The sequence below is a fragment of the Anabrus simplex genome, chromosome 10 (genome assembly GCF_040414725.1).
Source record: "Anabrus simplex isolate iqAnaSimp1 chromosome 10, ASM4041472v1, whole genome shotgun sequence".
Taxonomy (NCBI): Eukaryota; Metazoa; Arthropoda; class Insecta; order Orthoptera; family Tettigoniidae; genus Anabrus; species Anabrus simplex.
The window spans coordinates 89,939,855-89,967,057 of record NC_090274.1 but is presented as its reverse complement, the minus strand read 5'-3'; the positions used below and the strand labels follow the sequence as shown (position 1 = coordinate 89,967,057).

Sequence of the window (27,203 nt, the reverse complement as noted above, 5' to 3'; positions counted from 1 at the left end):
GCGTTTTCCCCTTTTCCTTATCAATGGAAATCCGCATCTCTACGACCTGTTGTGTAATGTCGTCCTTAAATTCGACCTGACTGTCGATCAGCTGTTTGTGCGCTGCCTGGCTTTCCAGTAAATGCTTGTCAAGTTCCTTCCTCATCTCCTCCTGACTATCGCATAACCTACTGTACATGTCGTGGCTTTCGTCAAAACGTTTGTCCATATCGGTTTTTAAACTGTCATGGATTTTGGAAAACTGTTTATCAAAATCGTTCTTTAAATTGACCTGCACTTCCGCAAATTGTTTATCAATTTCATTCCTAATTTCCACTTGGCTATCATCAAAACGCTGGTTGAGTTTACCTATCTCACCCCTAACTTCCTCTTTAAGTTCGGTGCACATAGTGTGTGTCTCATGAACTACGTTCTTCAATCCAGCCTTCAACTCATCACTAGACTCTTTACACCTAGCCTGGGTATCCTCAATACTACTCTTTAACTCCTCACTAGTGTCTTTCAAACTAGCTGCCAAACATTCACTTTGAAATTTGATATCCTCTATTTTACTATTTAAATTCTCATTATGAGCCTTCATGTCCTCCCTCAAATTCTCACTCTGGACCTTCGTGTCCTCTCTCAACTTACTATCCAAACTATCTATCTTACTATCCAAGTTCTCATTTGTCTTACTATTTAAAATCTCCATTTTACTATCCAAATTCTCATTCTGGACTTTCGCGTCCTCCATCTTACTATTTAAACTATCATTCATGGCTTTCATGTCCTCCCTCATCTGCTTTAGCATCTCCATCACCGCCTTATCCTCCATGTCACAATACCACAAAGAATACAATAATGAGTACGCTGGCTGTTGATGCAACCAGAATACTCCAAACTACTAAGGAAAGAATTCACTATCTACTGCGTTTTCACATACAAACGCTATTATAATTTAATACCGAAACTGACAACATTCCAACAGTTGTCTTATAAAATTTTGTTTACCTGGCTGGTATCACAAAATTGTTTAATAAAAAGAAAATTCTCAAGTTAATAAGTTACTCTGGATGAATATCCCAAATAGTTTCGATTCCGTAAATTAATTAAACAAAGAACATGTTAACGCATAAACTTTGAATGTAATTCAGCGTTACCACTTCCAAAATTCATATTGGCAACATGACATAAGCTTCAATAAAGCTTTAAGTGCTGGTTTCCTAAAATGCATTGTGACTGTTATTATTATTATTATCTACCAAGTAGTTACGCTCCTCGTTAAACGTGATAATATCTAGCATTCTCATTGGGCATAATTCGTTTAACTGGGGCTCAGCCATAGTTCTCACCCGCTTGTATTATTTATAATGTGGCTTAGGCCTCAACATTATTTTATATTTTCCTAACATTTATTTTCAATATATAATTTCATTATCGTTATCGTGGCATCGTATCGTTATCGTGACTTTGGGCTCCTCATCGTTATCGTGACATAAGCCCCACGTTGGGCGCCACTTCTTACTGAACCCTTGAACTTACCATTCCATCGTTGGTCGGCCACGGCTGCTACAGTAGAACAATTTAGAACTATTAAATCCTGGGTCGTTGCGGGAATAAATTCGGTCACGATCTTAACCAAACGATGGGGTTCAGAAGAGAGCCTAACTACTTGAAATGAGGAGCAAAAATGTGCTTACTAACTATTATTAAATTGAAATAGCACGATAACATCATTAATTTAATATGCATTCTTGCAAAATAAAAATAAAAAAAAATTATTGATTTTTGAATGTTCCAAACACAGTCACATTACATAACGTCAATTTGTTTCTTACAATGTCGAAGAGTTGCTTCAGAGAAGCTAATATGTTAGTGGACAGCGAAACGGAAAATCTGACAAAGGGAAGACCTGAAAACCGGGCACCTATTATTCCAAACGAGAACTGAGAGTTAATCCACACGATCCGTGGAAAATCTGACTTTCAACAAGCAGAACGCCTGATTTTCTCTCAATTAAGGTTATCCACCGGTCGAATACCCTTCACGGATACGGAACACCCGCCGAATGGACCCTTAATCGAACCAAACTGACTATCAGTTGCTTTGGATAGGTTGCGAAATATTATGTGAAAGCATGGTGTTCACTACAAGTTAACAGCATCATTCACAATTGAAATAAAATCCCACCATGTATTTGTTATTCATGACACCCTTAAGTGATAAGGTAATCCCGATGCTAAATGTGCATCACCCAAAACAGCTGTTCGGAAGGAACCAACAACAACATGATCCGTGAGGATCTTACGTTATGTCGTTCTAAAGGAACAAAACTGCGAAATGCAGGAAACAATTACTAATCATGCATTTAGAAGAAATGCCAAACACTGAAGATAATTAAAAAGTGGAAAGTCACTTGAAAAGTATTATTATCGAACCGATTTTCAGGTTAGAAATGGGTTTGTTATGCTTAATAAAATTACCAGTCCACGCTAAAATTTACTACAACTTTAAGGAATTCTTTCCCTTGGAAAACAATGCTTTTTTTTTGCTAGGGGCTTTACGTCGCGCCGACACAGATAGGTCTTATGGCGACGATGGGAGAGGAAAGGCCTAGGAGTTGGAAGGAAGCGGCCGTGGCCTCAATTAAGGTACAGCCCCAGCATTCGCCTGGTGTGAAAATGGGAAACCACGGAAAACCATTTTCAGGGCTGCCGATAGTGGGATTCGAACCTACTATCTCCCGGATGCAAGCTCACAGCCGCGCGCCTCTACGCGCACGGCCAACTCACCCGGTGAAAACAATGCTACCAGTACAGATATCACTATTTACTGTCTGTCCCAACACACTACTTGTAAAGTGATTACTTACTTACTTTAACTATGAATAAAAATGAAAGTATGACAAGATTGAAAATAAATATAGTTACTGGCTGACGAATCGAAACCGCATTCGCAGCTAAAGTCTCACACTAATACACTGAGTGTCAATATGCATATTATCAAACGAGAACGGACGTCAAAACGAGAAAACAATAAAGTCCGTAAAAATAAATTAACATCTCGAAGTCATTAAAGCTTAACACGCACGGAGAATCACAGTAAAAATATTTAATCTATATCGAGCCGATATCCAACACTTGGACAACCCTCACTCGTTGATAGCGGTCCCGTTATCTCAATGGAGAGCTACGCATTGACCCTCTTCATAAATCATATCGTACTGTAGATGCTACCTTCATCCAGGCCACTTCAACAAAAAAACAAACGAAAACTTCTAAACTGAGACTTGAGTGTGTACAGCTGCCATCCCAGACCTATCGTCGGGCTCACTTGAAATCTGTACATCCTAACACTAATCACTATGTACATGATACCTTCCAAATTCTATCGTCGGGCGTACACTAGGACGTCTCATCATCAGTGACTCCAAAGATAACATGTAACGTCCTAATCCTATCGTCGGGCGTCAAAGTGGGTCGTACTACGCCTCCTTTAACATATCAGGCGAACTAGCAAATTTCAAACAACTCTGACATTTAATACTAAATCTGGTCAGACAAAATACGCACGACGGAACCACGTCTCTTACTATCAAATGAATGCAAGTCGAAAAATACAGTAAGTCTCTACCTCCTTACAATACGTAAACTCCAAAATAAATATATGTGACGAACAAATCTCCACCTCGAACACAATCTCAGCCTGTGCACTGAAGTGTTAGGGAAGCAAATGAAAATTCCCAACACACGTTGACCATTTAGTGGATGCCTTCAAAATAATAATCATCACTACCGCATTCGAAATTCTCAAATCGCCTATCATCAATTCCAACTATTTTTATCAATGACCTATCCAGTGAACAAATTCAGTACAACCCAACCATGGGTCCAAAGTGCTCTTTGATCCTTGAGGTCGCTCATTATCTTATTATCCATACGGGCTTTACGTAACAAAATCACTGGACGTTCACTACCAATATTTTAACATTTTACTAGAGTCGTTTTCACTTGGGATCTTTCTATAAATTTACGATGCTTCACACCATAGTCGTCTCAAATTCGGATTGATTGCGGAAAACAATACAGCCTGCCTCAACACAGCCTGTTTCCTAAATACTTCCTCTTCAAAAATATAGCTTATCTCAAACTCCTTCTCCTCGCTTTATTCCAGCGGTATCACTTAAAATCCGAGCTTCATTTCATCCATCTCTCTCATCTCCACATACATATAAATTCGTCGCTCTCAATCCCTTTTCCTTCAAGACTCTTTTTCATACTTCGATCCCCTGGTGAAAACGACAACCATTATTAAACACATCTCTTACTTTACTATTATTACGACTTCCGGACCCCGAGAATCCAAGAGCAAACCGCGACTTTTCGTATCATTGATATACACGATGTCTCAAAATTTTCCTTCCCATTACTAAATGTGACTCTAACAAATTTCACCGAAATCATCTAAATATGCCTGCGATCCTTGTAAAAATATACTGGTTAAATGCACTTTAACATAGAAAAATTTCCTTATCCCGCGGTAGACATTATTATTATTATTATTATTATTATTTTATTATTATTATCGACCAACATTTCTGAATTCAACTGACATCTGAGATTAAGATATTCGCCACGACTAATTTACACTTATAACTTTCCAAAAATCCACGCTTTGGACACTATCTCATCGAACATTTAACACCAAAATTTTAAGCGTCGCATTTTACCGTTCTTGACATGAACTTTACACACTGAAATTTTCACACGCTGACCAAAAATTACAACACCTTTCGCCTGATAATTACGAATATCAACCCGACAATCATCTTGAAAAATTTGTTGGGACAGAACAATAACTAACTAACTACAACATAATATAAAATAGACAGACCTGCACAATGGTGACATTCCCAGCATTCTGGTTACATCGTCACCAGCTGACCTCGGGCTTAGCCGCTCATTTTCACAGATAACATTTTCATTTCCAAAATCTCACTCATACAAACACTACCCTTCACACACACGATATTAAAATTACCACATAAATCAGGCACTTTCTCTGTAATTTGCACCACGAACTTCCCTCGTTCTGCAGTCGACTACAACTGTCTGATGCGTTCCCAGAGTGGTTTCTCTCCGTTACTTCAATAAAAACAGGTGTTCAGCAGATAAAGGGAGCAGAACTACTCTGAACAGCTTCCCCCAGACCCTCTTCACTTTCAAGTGTACATGAGATGATATAAATAAAACCTGCTGTGTATATTTCAACCAGCCTACACTTTCCTAGTCCGTCGGCAAACGTTCAGAACCTTTCCAATCACTTTCTCTTCTTAACCAAGTATATGGACCTTAGCCACGGACATGTATTTAATTATTTGTCGGTCAATCTGGCGCGAATTTCCAATGACGACGGGCACAAGCTCCCGCGGCTTCAAGTTCCAGATCGACACTGAAAAATCCACGGAGGGGGGTTTCTTTTATAATCTCAGGAGGGACGCTATCCCCTCTATGAGGCTTGATTGTGTAATCTGCCAATTTTGCGTCTAATAGACCGATTTTGATGAGACTTGTCCCAGAACTCCGGACAGACTTGCACTTATTTTAGATGTTAATTTTATAATTTTTCTACACTCACAACAAGGGAAATAAATTGTTTCTGCCCGTGCGTTTCGCGCGTTTTCTTCCTCCCCTGACCTTGGCACGTGTAGTTGATTCACTGCTCTGACGCTAACAAGTACTTAGGCTTAACTGCATTTAAGGTTTGTTCCTGAGGGCTCTGTCTTCACGTAGGGTTTACGAATAATTTTGCTTATTTATTTCTTTCTTTACTGTATTGTCAAAATCCCTCGTTGTGCAGAATTCCATGAATTTAAAGAATTGTCGGGCACTCGAGTCCCACCGAGGTGTCCCGGCAATTCACGAGCTTGCCGTGAGTTCCTTCCCACGCGGCATCGGGGCTCTTAGGAGCGCAACATGGCTGCCCTCAAACATACAGTAGTTTCTTAATACCAAATAAATATTGGGAGAAAAAAAATTTTCTCACCGTAGAATTATGGGTTCAATATATATATTTACCATACTGATGACCCATTTTCTCATAAATTATTTCAAGTAGAGACTTGAAATTTTTACTGAAGGTTATTGAGTACCCATAATGTACACTGATCTACACTCAATACGACAGCTTAGTTCATCAGTTGTAATCGAGCTAGCGAAGCGAGAGGTTGTATTGTACAGTGAGTGCTGAGTGAGAAGTATGAATATTGCTTTAGAGCAATATCGCGCGGCCATAGGTCGATAGCACGGGCGGGTGAAGTGTGTGTGTACGCCAAGTGATAAGGTGCATTTACGAAAATCTGGGCTTGAGGGAACTATGATGGTAGCAGCAGTGGTGGCAATTCTTCTGATAATAGGAGGCATAGAAATGAACCCTGGACCAACGGGTTCATTGAGCTGTGAGGACATAGATAAGATTAGGGAAATAGTCAGAGATGCTTGCCAGTGTGAGCAAACGAGGGAGTTAATTCGCGAGCTGAGAAATGACATGACAGAAATGAAAAACTGTATAAAAGAGAGAAGAATTATGACAGAAAAGGTGGTGGAAAACTCTAGGGAAATAGAATTATTGAAGTCGAATATGAAGGAGATTGAAGGAGAAACTGATAAATTAAAGTGGCAACTGAAAATGACTATCCAGGACGCAAAGAGGAAAAATATTTTCATATACGGCATTCCAGAGAAGGAAAAGGAGGATTCGAATGATCTAACGAATAAAGTGTTGGATATTATAAATAACCATATCAAGATAAATTGTAAAGAAGAAGATATTGATGAAATATATAGGCTGGGGAGAGTCAAAGGGAAAAGGCCTATTAAGGTTAAGTTGATTTCTGCTTTGAAGGCGAACAAAATTATCCTCAATGGGAAGAACTTGAAAGGAGAAAGGATTTGGGTAAGAAGAGATATGGATAAAGAGACAATCATGGAACAGAGAGTCTTGCGATTTCACCTAGTAAAAGCTAGGAACTATGGACTAAAAGCATACATAAGAGGCAAACGTCTTATAGTAGGTGACAGTAACTGGTCGCGTATCTGGTCAATTGCACAGCTACGAGAAATGGATAGACAGTTGAGTTCATCACACCAGGAAGTGCAACGGCCTGTAGAGGAAGGAATGTGTCAGTCAGCTGCCTGCACAGTGGCTGATAACGTACAATCTGATGACAACAGCGATCTGCATACCCTACAGAGGAACAGAAGACGGCAGAGGGACGAACACCTAGTGGAGGAGGATGGACAAACAGCTGACAGTTGAGTCGACACGAATCCAGGAAGTAGCGGCACACCTGATGACAGAACCAAGACTCTGGCTGGGAAAGATCTTCCAGCGGAGTTAAATAACAGTGGGAGGAACGACGAGGCGAGCCGGATGTCAACAGCGGCGCCGCGTGGAGGAGCTGAGGATACATTCAGGCGTAGGTCAGTGAGTCTAAAAGACTTTTTTCAGAAGAAGGGGATGGGTTCAGGTAGTAGATTAAAACTCACAGAAGAACTATCTGAGAAGGACGTTATTTGCTCTCCGGAGGAAAGTATAATGGAAGTGGAAAGATCTAGAATAACTAGAAGTAAGTCAGGGAGTTTAGAACATAGAAGTAAAAAATAACTAGAGTTAAAGGTATCATGTGTTAACATTGAAGGAGTATGGAGCAAAATAGGTAACGAAGACTTTAAAGAGCTACTGGAAGAAATGAACATCCTTGGGCTTGTAGAAACTTGGGCTGATTACAAGAAAGACTTAAAGATAGAAGGGTGTATCATATGGAGTCAATATGGATCAAGGAGATCCAATAGAGGAAGGATATCGGTCGGAATTTCAGTGGTTATAAAAACAACTTAAAAGATAGAATACAGCGGTTAGAATCTGAGTTTAAGGAATTAATCTGGATAAGAATATTAGATAGGGTTAATTGGAGGAATGAAATATGTATAGCTTTTATATATAATCCATCTTTGAGCTCTCCATTTGCGCAGAATGATTTTTTTGAGAATTTAGCGACAGAAATCAGACGAATGAGAAGTACGTATGATCAGGCAAGCATTATTATTATGGGCGATCTTAACGCGAGGATAGGGGACAAGAAACCAGTTTATAGTCAACTTGTGGACGGGGTATTACTAGTTAATAGAAATAGCCAGGATAAAGAATGTAACAGAAATGGAGAAAAACTACTAGAGTTATGCGCGGTAGAGGAGCTTGGAGATGAGAGTGGAAAACTAACCTATATAGTAGAAAATGGGGGTAGTACTATTGACCTAGTTGTATGCTGTAGGGATAGTTTGCAAATTATCAAAGAGATAAGCATTAAGGATTGGGCAGAGGCAAATCATATGCCAGTATCTATAAAATTAATTATTCAAGAGATAGGAGCGCAAGAGATCGTTTACGATAGCGTACAGGAGAGGAAAATAGCTAGGTATCGTTGGAGAGAAGAATTAGGAAATGAATTCAGAGAGTACTTCAATGGAGAAAATTTTGAGATTTGGAAAATAGGTATTGTAAAATTGATAGAAGAGAATAGAGTGGAGGAAGCCCTAACCAGGATAGAAAATTTAATAGGAATGGCAGGAAAAGGCATGAGGCAAAATCTAAGTAAAACGCAAATAAGAGGTGGATGGTATAATACAGAATGTGTAAAGAAAAAGTCACAAGTTATGAAGGCACTTAGGATATACAGGGTGGATGGTGGTCAAGTAGCTAGAAACGAATTTTGTAAAAAAATGAAAGAATACAGAGAATTGTTAAGAAAGACGAAGTTGGAATGGCAACAAAAGTTGGCTGCAGATATAAATAAAAAGTGCAAGGACAATGACAGTAGGAAAGTATGGGATAAAATAAATCAAATAACCAAGAAGAAGTCGGGCTCTGGGGGGACCAATATAAGTTATAGTACATGGGCCCAGTATTTAGAGAAATTATTGAATTAAAAAAAAGGCAGCTTAGTTGGGAAATGTGTTTCAATTTTTTTACAAATGACCTTTTTTTCAAAATTTTGGAACGTTTATTAACAAAACTCTCAAGATATAAATGCAATTGTACTAACAAATGTTACTTACCTATATCTGAAGATTCCAAGTGTCTATCTGTTATCGTTTCTGAGATAATAGGTTATTTGTACAAGAAAAACATATGATTATTATAATAAATGTTTATGCAATTGCTAGAAGCACCCTGGTCCACAGTCTGGATCCTGTTCCTTATCTTCCACACCAAGTTTCTTCTTTCTCTCCAATCTTTCTTGATCATGGTTTGAGCTGCAGTTCCCGCCTTTTTTATCCGTGATCGAAACATCTGAGAGTATCCTGACACCAAGTTCCTGTAGGACCCTCAGCCTTCCAACATTGCCACCATTAAATTTTACTACTGCATCCCATACACCCAACTGTAATGTTTTCTTCCCAACAAAAACATTTTTAGGAAAACGAAACCACACAAAATTGTTAAATGACATGTAGGGATTCTGAGTCTTCCCATGTAAGCACTTCCTTAACAGTTCCGTTGCTGCCAGATCACGGTATATTGGCTTTATTGCTTCCATAACAGCTTCTGGCAATGCATTCTGGTCGTGGTAAGTGTCAGCAGTTCCAGCTGCCTCAGCTCTCCTATATTTGCACCAGGTTTCTGGAGGAGAAGGGCACAGATGGTGAACTGATTTCTCATTAGAAGAACCCTTATGAAAATACGTGGCCCAAACTGCTCTTCTCATAGCCTGTAAAAACATTGCTATTCTCTGTGACTACTTTGCCGTAGTAGTTTTGTAGTTCATCTTCTCAGTGAGCCTTCCAGAATGTTTTTTGGTTGTACCATCTGACACCTTTTTGTCCACATATTGTGCTTTCAGTTTGCGAAGATGTGTCCCCATTCTCTTTTGGAAGTAGCCTACACACAGCACTTTGTCTTAGAGTCTCCATGTCCCAGGTATTGGACACAGCGAGCCCCTCGAGCTTGTTCAGAGCAATTGAAAATAGCTTTTACTGCAGCTGTCAACAGGCCCCTGCTCGTACCTTCATAGTTTTGTTTACCAGCTGATTGATGGACAGCTTTTTTGTCACCACTGCAATAGAATATACGAATCTAAGTAACTTATGAATATTTCACACCACAACTAAGTAATACTGAAAGTAAAAATACAGGGATAATGCACACTCTTTACGATAAATATAAACAAATGTCCTCCATTATTATTTTGGCAATCCTGCCAACCTAAAATAAATGAATATACCATGTCATCTGTTTTGGCAATCGTGCCAAACTAAAACAAATGAATATGCCATGTCCTTACACATAAAATAATTTCTGAGATAAGCTTTAGAATAAAGTGTTGCGGTATGTAAGCCATATTTCTTATATTACTTTAAACATATTTAGGACCATCATAATTTAACAAATGATGCACCAAAATGAGCAGAAAAGACCCCGCTACAACTTGAGGCAAATAAAAGTCATATTTTCACAAAAAGGGATTTCAATTTCCCCTTAATTGCTGTCTTTAACAGAGGCCATTGGCAATCTAGAAACAACTATTCCTGATGAATTCCTGATGAAATGCTCGAAAAGCTGAAAGATAACGTGCAGATGATGGCTCTTTCCCCAACCCCGGTGCTTTCATTTGACCTACAGATACTGCTGTCATAGATATTATGATGGCGACAAAGAATATGGCTCAGGTTGTAGCGTTTTATTACAATGTTCTGATATCCTGGAATATTTGAACGCAAATGCAAGCAATCATGTCCTTAAATATTCTTACGAGTGTTCCTTTAACACTACACCTAAAAGGAGCATGAAAATCAAAACTTGAGCCAGAATTCGAGATGACACGACATTGAATTGCACGAAGGGGATACTGCTGCTATGTATCAGACGTAAGGCTTTTCAGGTGTTTGCTCTGACGAGTCTAGTGTCAGACCTAAGACGAAACGCTGGTTAATAGAGCAAACGCCAGAAAAGCCTTACATCTGATATGTTTTTGACAAGCTCTATTGGTGAAAAATATCTAATTCCCTCCATGGGAATTTAGAATTTTCCATACTGCTGTAATGTAACGGAAAGAATGAATTTCATTTTATTTCAATAACTTCATGGACCAAGTGTTATTTTTAGTAGAATGATAACATCGCTGAATAGCATCCAAATCTATACCTGTGTCCCCTCCGCAGGGTGGTTCTATATATCCTAGGAAAGAAGAGCGAGAAATACAAATATCTTGCCTAAATGTGATATCCGCCTGCAACAGGCACATGGGAAAAGTCGATCACACAGGACAAAATGCATCGTAACGTGAAGTGGGACTTCCCAATTCATGCTGTATGCACTGAATTCACATCTACCAGAGGAATGCATGACTTCCTCGCAAGCAAAGTACTGGAAGGCTCGACTATTTGTTGTTATTGCACTCTTAGGAGAAAATAAGTGGACAAACAAAAAAGAGGGCAATGATTCCAGACGAGACAGGCTAGACCACTTGACCATCACACAATATATTGATATGGCCACCACAAGACAACACGTGGCAGAAAATATGACACTGGTTTGTATGTCACACATTTTGTGTCATATCACAGCAAGGAAAAGGTGCATTACTGTGCGACAATTCTTCTTTACGTGATTACGTTACAAGTGATTTATCAGGTTCTCAATTAGTTTTTTCAGTAAAATGGTATTTCATTTTTTATTGACGAATATCCTCCACGAACCTTGTGCATTAATAATAATAATCGTATGGCCTCAGCTACCGTTTGCAGACATTTCGATTTGACGCCATCTGGCTGTCTGCTCGTCAATTTCGACGTTCCGGTTTACTCTGTCTGCCATCTAGCGGACCTAGAGTAAACCGGATCTCTCTTGGACGTCTATGGCTCAGATTTAATTAATTTTGTCAGGTAAATACCAAATGTATCACCAGAGATCTTTTACATGCCGACATCGTACGACATGGAGTGTCGAATGGACTTTTTTCCGCCCTTCAAAAATCCGACTACCTCTGCCGGGTTTGATCCGGGATCCGGGGGCCGACACTCTACCACGGACCCACAGAGGCAACTACCTTGTGCATTGCAATAACACATGGGTAGTCGCAGGTAACGGATACGGGTTCCCAATCGGCCTGTCGGCAGTCTTGAGCGAAATAAACTGTATTTGCTCTCGTAGACCGAACACACACAAAGTTCCTAATGACAACTTTGGCGGAGATGGAGACGTTCAGTACGGAGCGGTTCGCAGACGAGGTACTCTTCCTTCTTCGAAGTTAATACAGAAACGAGCGTAGGGTTCCTTCTCTAGAGGAGGGCTGCAAAAGGCGTCTGTTCATGTCCGGAGAGGCGTAACTACCTGCTGTCTTGAGCTCTAAAACTCTTCATAATAAGCCGGCCGTCATATAACGGAATAATGGAAATACGTCTCATGGAATCGGAACCAAGCCTAGGGCGTCCCCTGGAAGGGCTAAACAAGCGAGAACCCCCATTTGTATCGCATCACTGAACTACGTCTGGACGAAGTAGCGAATTAGCTACAGCACTTGACAGAATGCATATAGGCATCTGCAGGTGCAGGAAAAAAGATGGAGTGGAGAAAAGCCATGCGAAATGGGGTGCAGATACTAAATGATGTACAACGGAAACTGAAGAACAACTAATTTTGTTGGCATTGTTTTATCAGCAAAATTTAGACTGTTTAGTCCCTGAGGTGCAAATGTATGACAATCGCTTTATGTAACATGTCTACGTTCGGGATAGAAGGAAAATCCCATTTTTCAGTGCAACGCTCCACAAACTGGCCTGGGCACGGAAAGCAAAGGTGCCTTCTGGGCAGTGCTTGACAAGAATACCGTTGACTACCTTATTGTTGCCTGCGATCTGAATGGACGTCAGACGGAGGAAACAAGAGCACAGAGCTCACTGCGGTCAGAAGAGCGATGACCACGACCAACGAATTCCCGATAATGCACAAACTAAAGAGCGTGATACTCATCTAGTGGCTAACATCCGACTCACAATGTATAATCTCAGAGATGTCGCAGACAAATTCACAGGAAATGGACCAAAATGGATCGAATTGTGGCACTAAAGGAGGCTGACGTTGCAAAAATTACACTGCCACCAATCACCACAGTTGAAGTAGGCCGGGCTAAACTGTAAGACGCTGCACGCCCTATTCTTGGAACAACTAACTGAGGGCGACGACGACGGATTGGCAATGACACGTGGCTTCGGAATTACAATGTTCAGGATGCATTAACGTGGAAGGAACAGCTGTTCGACAAGTTTCTAGTTCATTGGAATGCCTAAGAAAACTAAACAGCTATGCAGGTCTACATGTGAAACTAGACATGCGCGAATACGAGCGGGATATTTAACAGCTAGTCAAATCGAGGCATCATGAAACGGAACAAATCAAACATTTTTACAGCATCAATAAGGGAACAGACGATTTGCTACTCGACTGGCGGGAAGCGCGAGAACGCTGGCGGAACTACTTCGACAAAGTTTCAATCTTGGGATTTCCGTATCTACCAGTACCAATCACATCCGCTCAAAAATAAGGGAAACCCTGTCGATTTTTATAATTACCGCCATATCACACTTCTGACCTACGCAATGACAGTTTTCGAACAAATCCTCAATAATAGGATTAGCGATTTAGCCAAAATTACAAAGAGCCACACCGCACGGCTGTTAGCTGAGAGACACTGTGAAAAGAATAAGAGGCTTCATCTCGACATTCTGGACCTTAACGGGTACCTCGTGACCTTATCTGGTCAGCGCTACAAGAACGTGGCATTCCAGAGCACCTTGCAGAGAGGGTGCAATTGCTCTACGTAGAATGAAGCAGTTATGTCCAAGCTGCCGCAGGGGCATCTGATGACTTTCGCATAACTGTAGGAGTCCACCTAGGCCGTGTTGCATTACCAATGCTGTACATTCTTGTGATGGAAAACATTATATCAGACCTGCACAAGCAAATACCACGGACACTTCTCTATGCTTATGTCATTTTGGCTGCAGAGAATAAGATTGATCTGCAGCGCCAAACAGAAGGTTGGAACAATCGACTAGCGCAATATGTCCCGCGCCTCAACAAAAAGAAGGCAGAATGCATGACAATACATCGTCGAGAAGTTGGAACCATGCATGTTCACGGTGAAGATATAGCACGAGTGGTGAAATTTAAGTATATTGGCTCCACAATCTCTGATGAATTCAACTTAAGGTATACAAAGCCTGGCTGATGTGGAGAATGACAAAGGGCACCCTTGCGACAGTCGGATGAAGAACAATCTTAAATCGACTATCTACCGAAGTGTTATCTGTCCTCTCGTGTTCCACAGCAACAAAAGCTGGCCAGCTACCAAGGAGGTAGAACGACAACTAAGCGTCATGGATACGAAGATGTTTAAGTGGAAGGCTAGAATAACTAGAGTGGATCGCATTTCAAATAATGTTATTAGCAAATGTCTTGGCATTGCACAGATCCAGAAGAAAATTGAGGAAAGGCGTGTGCGCTGATTTGGGCAATTGTTGCGTGCATAGGGTAATATATTGTGAGAGTCAGTATATACACAGGAAGTAAGCGGAAAGAGGCGCAAGGGACGAACTAGACAGCAAAGGAGAGATACAGTGCACAGCGACCCGAAATCTGCGAAAGTACATACAGACATGGTCCGAGACCGATCTAACTGGAAAAAACGTATCACAACACGACGCAGGACTAACACTAAAGAAGTAGAATAACAAGAAGCAGATTGATGGATATTCTATTGTGAAAAATCGGATACAATGTATATGTTACACATTGTAGCATTCCACTTAATAAGTTCCAATTCTCACCCCTAAAGCCTTATGTCCAATCTCTATAAATGACTTAATTTCACAAAATACTGTTTGAATGATAGAACGCTTTTGGATTTCGTGTTTAAGTGACTGCACTAAATGTATTTTATACAAAAATATATAACTCAACCAAATAAAAAATTCAGTATTATCTGTATTAATCGGGAGTGACAGTTTGTATATCCAGTGAAATGGTATGGGTACCAACAAGAGTGTCTGAATGGAATTTCACAATTCATATTTCTGCTTACATCCGTTAAAGATAGCAGATGATCAGATCAGTCAATTTATTTTCACCCTGATCAAGTCTATAAATATGAAAACGATGGAGGAGTGGCACAAAGTGTTCAGCTCAAGGCCATTTGCTCCTACACAAACGGAAGTTAACCTCTTCACTAATTATTTATCTCATGGCGATGTGTCTCTTCACAAATGGAAGTTAACCTCATCACTAACTGGTAAGCTCAGGAATATGTGTCCTTCCACAAGTCAGCAATTAGGAAATTTCATGAATCTTAAAACCTGTTCTTATGTAATTCAGTACCAAACTGACATGGCAAACCTCTTAGACATTTTGAAAGAAATCATTGCTGCATGATATTTGTAAACTGCTGAAATGACAGTCCGGATAACACAGCGCCAGAGGTGAGATATAAAATAATACACAAAAGGCGTGTCACTTTGCTGGTTCGAGAGAGCCCCTGCACAAGATACGTTTAAGAACAAAGCTAAATTAAACTCCATTCAAAAATAGTAATATTCATTTTGTGTGTGAAAAGTATTCATAAGCAATATTTTTATTGGTGGCTATATTACAAAATTGTTCTCTAACGTGACTCATTGTGTCCTGTAACACAAGAATTACAAAGAAACAGCAGAATTTCAACCTAGAAGAGATGACGTATTTTGCGTTCTTCAGTTGTATGCATGGTTCTACTCTGACTAATGAGAGAGTGTAAGCTGATAGAGGGCATTTCTGAGGACTGAAATGAATATTTCTTGCCACTAGTTGTGAATGTACAGAAGGAACAATTCAAAGCATCACATAACACATGAGAGGACTCTAATCACTAACAAAATCAAATAAACCGTTCGTAGTTTCCATCAATCAGGTTTGAAGTCAAATATTAGGCTATGACTAGGCATTCCAGAACGTGCTCATACAAGAGTGAAGCTAAGAGCACAAACTCGACCTTATACAATGGTTCCCCAGGGATTATCAAAGATCATTCTACACAGTAACCAAGAAAGGTGTGACAGCAAAAAATGAATTAGCAAGTAGTCCAATGGCACAACTACAGTTCAAAAACACTACTGCATTAAAAATTTTAAAACAGGATACACACTAGCAATACTCTGTTATGTCACTGATAAAAATAACAATTCGGAAATAATATTCTATGATTACATCATTATTTAACTACTCCTGCCAGATAATAAATTCACCTACTTGAAGAATTCTGGAATGTTCTTTAGGCAACCTGCACAAATTTAAAACTTCTCTTGTAGTTATTAGTTTATAATAACTGTGTAAATACGTTTGCAAACAACAAAGTACAAGCACATGACTGACAATGAGTACTGAAGCGAAAAGTGGGAAATGGCGGCAATCAGCAACACTGGAACAAGTGGTGAAATTACTTAACACAAAATAGAACCGGAAAGATCATAAAAGAGGAATCTAACCAAATAAATAATTCGAAAACTGACAATATTTGAGTTATAACACTATTGAACTGATTAATGAAACTAAATTACATTAGTCCGAAATTATTACATTGTTTACAATGTACATAAAAACATTTCAATTTGTGGATTTAGTTTATAATCTACAAACATGCATTTTTCTGTGTGTCACTGTTGATACATACGTAAAAAATTACTGAGAATATCTGGAGGCAATAGTGGCAGATGGCATTTCAGATGATAAGCATGTGATGAACAAATGAAGCAGTGACAGTGAAAGAAAGAATACATTTTTCACAGTTGCTTAGAGGTATTGTTTTTCTGCTAGTTGCTTTACGTCATGCTGACACAAAAATATCTAGTCCTAGAGATTTTTTGTACATATATATTCAACAAAACTACATGAAGGAACAAAAAATTTGATCTCAAAATTTCTTAATATTTCAGATAATTTTTTTTTGCTAGTTGCTTTACGTCGCACCAATACAGATAGGTCTTATGGCGACGATGGGACAGGAAAGGGCTAGGAGTGGGAAGGAAGCGGCCGTGGCCTTAATTAAGGTACAGCCCTAGCATTTGCCTGGTGTGAAAATGGGAAACCACAGAAAACCATTTTCAGAACTGCCGACAGTGGGGTTCGAACCTACTATCTCCCGAATACTGGATACTGGCCGCACTTAAGCGACTGCAGCTATCGAGCTCGGTGTCAGATAATTTTAACAAATAGAATTTTAAGATATAAGTATTTTAAATGTAACTTTGTAAAGACAAGATTAAACTGATAAAAATGGTAAGTTTCAAAGATAAAACAACCACTGCTCAACACAACTGGGAATAGGTACAACATATTCCATATTGTATAGGGTTTGTGTGTACGTACCTTGTTTCTTCTTTGATGTATGCCAGCAGCTGATCATCAGTATATTGTTCTATGAATATTTCCTTCTTAATATCTTCGGACTGCTATAAATAAGAGGAGTAGAATAAAGAAGTAAAGGAATAAAAAAAGAGTATATAGTCCTAAACAAGAATCGGGTGAGAATATAAATTTCATATTGGCAAAATAAGAGTATAATTAATTTATCTCCCAATTTAAAATATAAACATTTAAGAATGGAAAGTAACAATCAAATTAAAATCACATTATTTGGAAAAGAGGTGTCTACCTCGGTGGCAAATGGCACACTAAACTGCATTATTATCAAGCACTAAATTTTAAATTGACAAGAAAAGAAGATATTTTCCTAAAATACAGTGTTATACAATTTACACTAACAATTTTTTTATTAATTACAAAGCTCATATTTCATAAATTTATATCATTTAAAAAATTCTACTCATAACATCTTCTGCACATACAAATATAATCAACTCATATACAGTACGTGGAATGACTTAAAATAATACTATACAACTGCTACAAGATTAAAATTTACAATGTATTTATTTATTTATTTATTTATTTATTTATTTATTTATTTATTTATTTATTTATTTATTTATTTATTTATTTATTTATTACCCTTTTTGGAACCTAACTAGCATAACGACCTGCTACGTCATAACCAGAGCCACTGCTTTTCAGATAAGTGATAAGGGAGATAAGAACATGAAAAGTACGTAGAATAGTATAGCAGTAGACAAGGTAGCGATAGAAGGGAGGAACATGAAAGGATAAATATAATCTCCAAATCCTTACCCAACACCATGCTCTTTCTCTTTCTGCTGATCCCTATTTCCAAACTGACTACCTATTATCCTTATCCTCTTATATTCACGTTCCCCTGTTCCCATCATTCTATACATGAATTAACTTGTCATCTCTTTGTTACTTTCCATGCTCCTACATCTATATAATTAAAGTTGTAGGGGGCCGCTGTGTATAATTTCGTTTGTTTTGCCGATTTTTCAGATAATTATCCGTTTGTCTGTTCCACTATAACGGTGAGACGGCTTTATAGAATTTGACCAAACGTCATTTTTAGTGTATACTCATCCCGGGGTAGCTTTTCATATGCATATCATTTTAAAATCTTTGAATAGATGGAGGATTTATAGGAAAACCAGAACGGTTTTCTCCATTTTCTCTTACATTATTGATTTCCTGTAAACTCCGTGGACTGTATGTGAAACGTCTCTTCATTATAAACAACTTTTGTTATGTTCATAATTTATCTTACTCTTCAAATGACGGGAAGATTTACTATTTTCTGCGGGTATCATGCTCTGTAATGAGTGACCGACAGACCGACAACGATTCTACAGGTTACCTTGGCAACGTCTCTGACTGCTTGCCAGCAGGGAAGTAACGTACTGCCATTTTCGTCACCATTCCTGTAAATTCGTGGTTGTTCCTTGGGTAGAAAACAAGGGAGACGTCAATCGGAAATTCTGCGGGATATTGGCGGAATATCCTTGGAGGTTATAACCGTCCTCGAATAGCTTAAGTAATGACAGAAATATCGATCATCCTTCTCTGTACATCACATTAAGACAATCAATCAATCAATCAATCAATCAATCAATCAATCAATCAATCAATCAATCAATCAATCAATCAATCAATCAATCAATCAATCAATCAATCAATCAATCAATCAAACAAACAATCAATCAATCAATCAACCATAAAATCGATCAATCACCATTGATCAGCATTTAGGGCTGTCAAGCAGGTGGAAGATTGATTCTCAGTTGTTTATGTAGAAGAAGGTTGTTGAAATTCATGAAACAACTCCTTTAGTAAATTATTTCTATCATTAAATCATCTTTGTATAAGCAAACATTTGCCAATGTATGTCCTTTTGAATTCCAAGCCATCTCTCCAATGACATCTCAGAATATACTGCTTAGTCGAACAGCTTGTCTCCTTTCCCCAAGTCTTCCCAGCCCAAACTTTGCAACATCTGTGTAACACAAATATTTTGTGTGAAATCACCCACAAGAAATTGAGTTGTTTCTGTAGATTATTTCCTGTTCTCTAATGAAGTAATTCTGGTGACGGTCTCATACTCTAACTGTGGCATTGCTGGAGATTTATATGTCCTATCCTTTAAAACCCCTAAATGAACTCATAATCATATTAAGAGATCCGAAAATTTTATTTTGAATTCTGTTTATGTGATTATCACAATGGAGTTCTATCTTTATTATGAATACCTAGGGACTTACAGAGATCCCCATGAGGAACATTCACCCCTTCAACAAAATATTATAATTAAAATAATTAAAACAGAGAGGACTCTTTTCATTTGTGAAACACACAACCTGACCTTTCGCCCTGTTTACCATCATACCATTGTCAAGGTCTTTTGCAGTCACTCACAATGAAGCGCCATCTTCAATATAGTGATTGCAACAACTAGAGATGTCTCTACCAAGAAAAACTTGCATTATGCCCTCTAGTGTGAAGACATTCTTTATTTTGAGTTTACTACACTGAGTTGATTGTTCCTTGTTTCTTGTGTGTCAAGATTGTCAAAACTTAAAATACGCCCCACCAACCTCAAAACTGAGCAATAGGAAATTTTGAATATGTATTTTTTCACCAGTAACAATCATCTTCTACCTATTTAATTAGCCAACAGGAACCGTCTTGTATACATTTGATTATCAAATAAAATTTGCAGGTGTGACGGGCGTTAGCCCAGAGTTCACCAGAACCATCCTCTTGGGTATAAAAGCTGGCACTTTTTCAAGCTCTCTTGACCTACTGATAGTCAAGTTTACTGAGTGTGTGCTAATTGAGGAGGCGGGGGCGTCTCGCCCTTCATCGAACTTTACAGCAGATTAAGATAATGGCAGCTATTTAATATCTATGTGATAGCCTCTGAAAGCTAGCTCAAGGGGAAGGTTTCCCATCTCTAATAATGTAACCATACATTTCCAATAATCAAAAATGTAGATTTCCACTATGAATTTCAAACCATCCGAAAATCACTTAGCTTAAATTCGGGAAGAGAGAGTGTGAAACCCTCTCGAGTTCTCTATCAACTTGACTTCGAGGAGACTATGATTTTGTAACCGTTTTCTATCTGGAACTTAAAATTTCTCCCTCTAGTCACCTCAGTAGTATAGGATTAACGTCGGTCAATGAGCCCAACTTGGGTTTTTTCTAAATGTAAGTTCCAAGCAGTGCAAGTGTCCGCCTGGGCATCATTTTAATTTTTGGGCCAGTAACTTTAACCTGTGGTTTTTCCCACACAAAGGCCCGGTAGAATGAGTTTTCGATACTCCTGTAAAATTCAACCATTTATGTTAAGTGGATGGAGCCACAGTGCTCCAAAACATTTGTAAAATTGGGAGCTTAAAGCTCAGATGATTGACACATTTTGTTGATTTTCTAACTTCCCCTCCTTGTATCTAAGCTAACGTGCTAGTTATGTACCTGAAATTTTGTTCTGTCGCTGATTCACGTTTTTGTTAAAATTGGACATTTGAAAAAATAAGAAAACAGCCAAAAGGAAATATAACCTTGATTTTAAAGCTTTTAATTAATCTTATGATTGACGGAGATAGACCCATTCATGCCTGCACCTTTTTCACCCCTCTGTTCCACGCAAACAAGTGCTAGCAGAGCGTGGTTGAATGGGTCTAGATAAAGCCAATTTTGACGGCTACTAATAGAAATGTACATAGAACTCTAAAAATGTTCTTGGTTACTGGAAATTTTCAAAATTCCTATCATTTTCTATCAACATGTCTGGTCCTCGAGAAGTCCTTGCAAGCGGGTATTTGCGCAAGGAGGTATTGATGTATGAACTTCTAATTGGGAAGGTCCAGTCTGGAGGCACGGTTGAGGTAGATATTGCCAAACTTAAGGAATCCTTAGAACTTCCTATTTGTTTCCCGGTATTTGGGGGGAAAAAAGAGATTGATGAGGCTCTATCCACTATCACGGATAATACCACCGAGCTAGTTTCTGTATTTAGTGTTTTTGAAGTAAGCGGTCCTTCTGGTAATCAACTTAAAGGAGTTCAGGCTAGACTGTTTCACTTCTATAATAGGGTTAGAGATCTATTTTCTCTGAAATTGAAGGATGATCATGCTAAGGAGGCGAGTAATCTAGTGGAACACTTGTTTGAAATGTCGAATAGAGTTAGTCAATTGTTGTCCGGGGAAGCTACTCCCAAAAGCGACAAGGTTCCTATGGTAAATTTGTCGACGGAGGAAGAATCTAGTAGAGCGATTGAGAGTAGGAAATCTGTTGATGCTCAACAACCATCTACCCCATCGGAACAAGTGTCGGACCATCTAAGACAACTTCCACCCTTCTTTCTGAGAAACGCAGTGTTTGAACCTACCAACCTCCAATGCCGTCACCTGTTATGTCGCACGGCTTCAGCAGCTTGCCCCACCACTTAGCCATGTTGCTTAAAGGAATATCCAAGTTATCCATTAACTCAACTATTGAAGTCATTGCGTCTTTAAGATTTTTAGTCGAATTTCAAGACCATGCTTTATTGTTTGCCATCTCTCACTCCCAAATACTTCAAATAATTTACCCCTCTTCTGCAGGTGTCTTCTCGGACAAAACTGTAAGAGCAATAGCTGATAGATCTTCAGTAGAAGATTTCCATGTCCATCTTTTGGCTAACTTCATTCATGCTAGAGCTATGTCATCTTTAATCCAGAAGTACTATTTCACAGTAGAGAGGTTGGACGAGAACCTTGTTGACTTTATCTAAGATATAAAGTTTCATACGAGGGTATTCGCTCTTCATTTCCCAGAAGATCAAATTGTCCAAACTACAGTAGAAGGAATCTCTCCGCCCTATAACACGTACATATGTTTCGCATTTCGGCCCCAAACCTTCTCGGAATTAGAAGCAATGGCAGTGTCAGCCGAAGGAGTAAGGTACGCTGACACCTTACGAGTCATCTAACTCTTCTCGGCCACCACCTCACCGAACATTTCCTACACGCAAGTGTTTCGCATGTGTATCAAGGGAACATCTTAGAAACAAATGTCCCTTGATAAAATCTAGTTGAACCAGGAACGGAGCTGGTCCGTCTCAAGGTTGCTTCAAGTGCGGGTCATTTTCCCATCTTGCTAAGAATTGCACCTTAAGTAACAGCACACCATCTTTTCAAATTCTAGTGCTGCCTCTACGACTCCATGTGATAGGAAGTGACTAGTGTCACGGGCTGAGTCACAAAATTCTCCTTCCAGAAGCTCAGCCCCTATTAGATTAGGGAATGCCTTAAAATTACTTCCGAGAGCCCAGGATTTGTACTATATCTCAGGTGGCAGATTCCCTATCAGTTGTTATCCTAGCCTTTCCCTAAATGATTCCTAAGAAATTTGAAATTTATTGAACATCTCCCTTGGTAAGTTATTCCAATCCGTAACTCCCCTTCCTATAAATGAATATTTGCCCCAGTTTGTCCTCTTGAATTCCAACTTTATCTTCATATTTTGATCTTTCCTACTTTTATAAACGCCACTCGAACTTATTCATCTACTAATATCATTCCACGCCATCTCTCCGCTGACAGCTCGGAACATACCACTTAGTCGAGCAGCTCTTCTTATTTCTCTCAATTCTCCCCAGCCCAAACTTTGCAACATTTTTGTAACGCTACTCTTTTGTCGGATATCACGCAGAACAAATCGGGCTGCTTTTCTTTGGATTCTTTCCAATTCTTGAATGAGGTAATCCTGGTGAGGGTCCCATACAGTGGAACCATACTGTAGTTGGGGTCTTACCAGAGACTTATATTGCCCTCTTCTTTACAGCCTTACTACAACCCCTAAAAACCCTCATAACCATGTGCAGAGATCTGTACCCTTTATTTACAATCCCATTTATGTGATTACCCCAATGAATATCTATCCTTATATTAACACCAATGAACCCCAAATGGAACTTTCACCCCATCAACGCAGTAATTAAAACTGAGAGGACTTTTCCTATTTGTGAAACTCACAACCTAACTTTTAACCCCGTTTATCATCATACCATTGCCTGCTGTCCATCTCACAACATTATCGAGGTCACGTTGCAGTTGCTCACAATCTTGTAACTTATTTATTACTCTATACAGAATAACATCATCCGCAAAAACCTTACCTCTAATTCCACTCCTTTAATCATATCATTTATATATATAAGAAAACGTAAAGGTCCAACAGTACTGTATAGTTGTGTATAAATGTGTTTTTTATTCAACGAAAAACTGCATTGAATGGTCTACCAGACTTACAGTTTTGTTATAGCCCTTCTACTATGAACAGTTACAACCTAAGCTGCTTAACATTTGTATAATTCCTACTACAAGTGCACGGGAAACTGTTTTGTCCTAAAAACGAAAAGTTCACCGTGCTAATGGTCATGAGTTAAAACTTTGTGTTAAGAACCAGAACATTTCGTGCTACACACATGATAGTGAATGGAACCCAGGGCTCACTTTTAAACATAAGGGCTCCTCCTCATTTTCCTGGCAAAAGGGCTTCTCTTCCTTATCCGTATGGCAAAAGGGCAAACGGCTCCTCCCCACTGCCTGGCAAAAGGGCTCGTCCTCCTAATCCCAATGGCAAAAGGGCTTCTCCTTATTTGCCTGGAAAATGGACCCCTACTCACCCTTAAGGCAAAAGGGCTCCGCCTCATTTGGCTGGCAAAAGGGCTCCTCTTCCTCATCTGAATGGCAAAAGGGTTTAGAAATTGAACTCGGAGCGGGACTAGGAAGAATATGGTGGAAGATTTAATACTTATGCTTTATCCATAGGGACATAGCGACTACACATTTTACTAATAGCTTAGGAAGAGTGGTGTAAGGCTTAATACATGTGCTTTATCGACTGGGACAGACTTTTGCCCTTTTTCCCAGTCCTATTTTCTAGAAATATAGCCACCTAGTTAGTCACAATTTTACCTAGCCCAACTGCACTTAATTTTTTCAGTAGTCTCCAAATATCTATCTTATCAAAAGCCTTAGGTATGTACATCATGACACATTTGAACTCTTGAATCTAAAATATCTGCTATATCTTGCTGGAATCTACAAGATGAGCTTCAGTGGAATAATGTTTCCTAATCCTGAACTACCATCTATCGAACCAGTTATTAATTTTGTAAATGTGTATAATATAATCAGAAAGAATGCATTCCAGGAGCTTGCATGCAACACCAGCCAAGATCACTAGTGTGTGATTATTGGCTTTATGTTTATCACATTTCTTTATACACAGGATGCTACTACTGCAATTCTTCATTCATTTGGTATAGCTGCTTCATACATACACTTATCAAATAAACACTACAGATACGGTTCTATATCTCAACCAACTGACTTTAGTATATCCCCAGAAAGTTTACCAATCCCAGCAGCATTTCTAGTGTTAAATTTTTGTAGATCATTTTCAATCTTTTTAAACATTGTAGACCCATGTGGACATTGCAAATTAATTTCAAAGGATTAAGTGAAATTCTCAACTGCATCAGGTGCAGCAAAAGGACATGACCATACATTGGTGACATGTCCTATGCCTCGCGAGTGATGGGTACGATGCCCATTTGCTGGCGAATGGTGTCTTTTTTACGTGATGCAGGACTGCGATACCCATCGACTAATGGAGTATACACATTCCCATGTTGCAAAATTGGTACTCCATACCTTTCTCAGTTCGTCGACATTCAGCACTGTACACACAGCAACAGGACATATTGTGGACTTCAGATTAGTGGAATCCTCCAGTCACACAGTATGCCTGTGACTTCTTCATGTGATCCATGGCGACTTTATCATAATTCGCACTTCAACAACTATCCTACTATCAGACTGTAGGCGAGATCCTAGATACCTGAATCAACTTGGATGGAGCCAAGAGTCCAGGTATTCACTGTTGTTTATGCTCATCCTTTTCCTTTATTCGTGTCAGAAGTATCAACTTACAGATGTTCCTGCCTGTGGTGCCCCTGCATAGGTACCTGGATTAAAACTCCAGTACTGAACTGAACGTAGGCATTCCAGAAGTATCTACCAGTCAATAAGTTCATTCTAAGGTCATATTTTTATAAATAGATATTCCAAACTTCACCTTGAAGCCGCAGTCCCGTTGTGGGTCTATCAGCAAGTGCAACATCACGTGCATATAAGGGAGTCGTAGGAACACTCCTTTGCAGGTCCCATGTGAGTGTGTTCATGCTGAGGACAGAGCGGAACCTTGCTGTACACCAAGCTGCACTGAGAAGCTGAGAGCGCAACGTACACAATCTCTGTTGTCCATGTATAGCATCTTAAAGTCTTTCGAAGTTCGAGAAGCGAATGACAGAATTCCAAGCACGCTTGGAGGAAGCCATGGCTGCTGGTGCGACCAGTGCTGCCAACCCAGGCGAAACACTAAGCGGCCTCGCTTCAGAGTTGCAGGCGTTTCGGGAAATAATTTCAGAGGAATTAAGTGAAATGAAGAAGGAGGTAAGTCATGTACAGGAACGTCTCGACAAGCAGGACGTCCTGATTGACGGGGCAGAGCCGAAGGAACTGCCTGCTCCTTCATGGTGTCGGTGAGACCGCCGACGAGGACACGTACGCTGTGGCGCTGGGTAAATTAAAAAACAGACGGAACGTCGAATTTTCTACAGACAGTATAGATCTATGTCATAGACTGGGCCGTGTGAAGAGGACAGCAGCTGAGGTGGTGTCCGCAGATAATAGGCCGATCAGCATTAAATTCCTCAGGCAGAATGAAAGAGACCGCATCTGGCGCGGCAAGCAAGCTCTTAAAGGTACTAAATTATTAATCACCGAATCTCTGACTTCCACAAGGAAAGAAGTATTGCGTAAGGCTCGGGACTTCTGGGATTTGCGGCGGGTTTCGACGCAGGACGGCCGAATTATCGTTCATTTAGAAGATGGAATAAAGCTCTACATTAACTCACCTCATGAACTTACATATGAGGCGGTTAGGTAGATCATCAGTGTGATATGACCATTGTGATGTGCATACAAAATATTATTATCATCAATAGGTTTACGCGCGCGCGCGCGCGCGCGCGTGTGTGTGTGTGTGTGTGTGGGTGTATGTGGTGCCTTAAGCAGTCAGCAGTCCATTTCTTCAGGAAATACAGGTAAGAAATTTTAGGTCTCAGTTAGAGTATGCCCTTTAGTCAGGTAGCTACGACATTTCCTCATGACATTGACCACTCTAAGAATAGCACACCCCTCACTCCTTCCCAGAACATAGATGCCGGCAACCTTTTGAAACAAGAGCTTTCACTATATCCTCATACTCCAGTGTTGTCACTTGAACAGCCTAAGTTTGCCAGCATACATTGACGAAATTCAGCTATATTTAACAAAAATAGCGTCCATTTGATTGCTATTAGTGAAAGGTGGTTATCGCCATCCATTCCGAACAATATGGTTCGCCTTGACGGATATAACTTCTACCGCCATGATCGTACATGTTCCCTGCTGTAGAGATGACGTGAAGAGCCGTATCATTTGTACCTCATCGACCGGTGAACTGCCGAGGACGGAGTTTATGTTCGTCGAAGTAGTTGCTAGTGGACAGAAAATACTTACTGGAGTGGTTTACCGACCACCTAAAGTATCTCATTTGACCGAGTTTGAAACGCACCTACTTAACTTGCTACCAGCGTAGCAACATATCATTATATCAGGGGACTTCAATACTAATCTACTTAC

General features: G+C 39.5%; 1 protein-coding gene across 1 annotated transcript in view; it reads right to left on the bottom strand.

Annotated features, from left to right (window-relative positions):
• Positions 1-9,918: 9,918 nt before the first annotated feature.
• The window catches only part of LOC136881991 (uncharacterized), a 171,944-nt gene continuing 154,659 nt past the window's right edge, over positions 9,919-27,203 (bottom strand). Inside the window, exons 7-8 of the mRNA XM_068229349.1 lie at positions 17,434-17,516; positions 9,919-10,093 (exon numbers count right to left, since the gene is read on the bottom strand). Of these exons, the coding sequence (XP_068085450.1) occupies positions 9,919-10,093; positions 17,434-17,516 (258 nt within the window). The remainder of the gene's footprint in view (positions 10,094-17,433; positions 17,517-27,203) is intronic.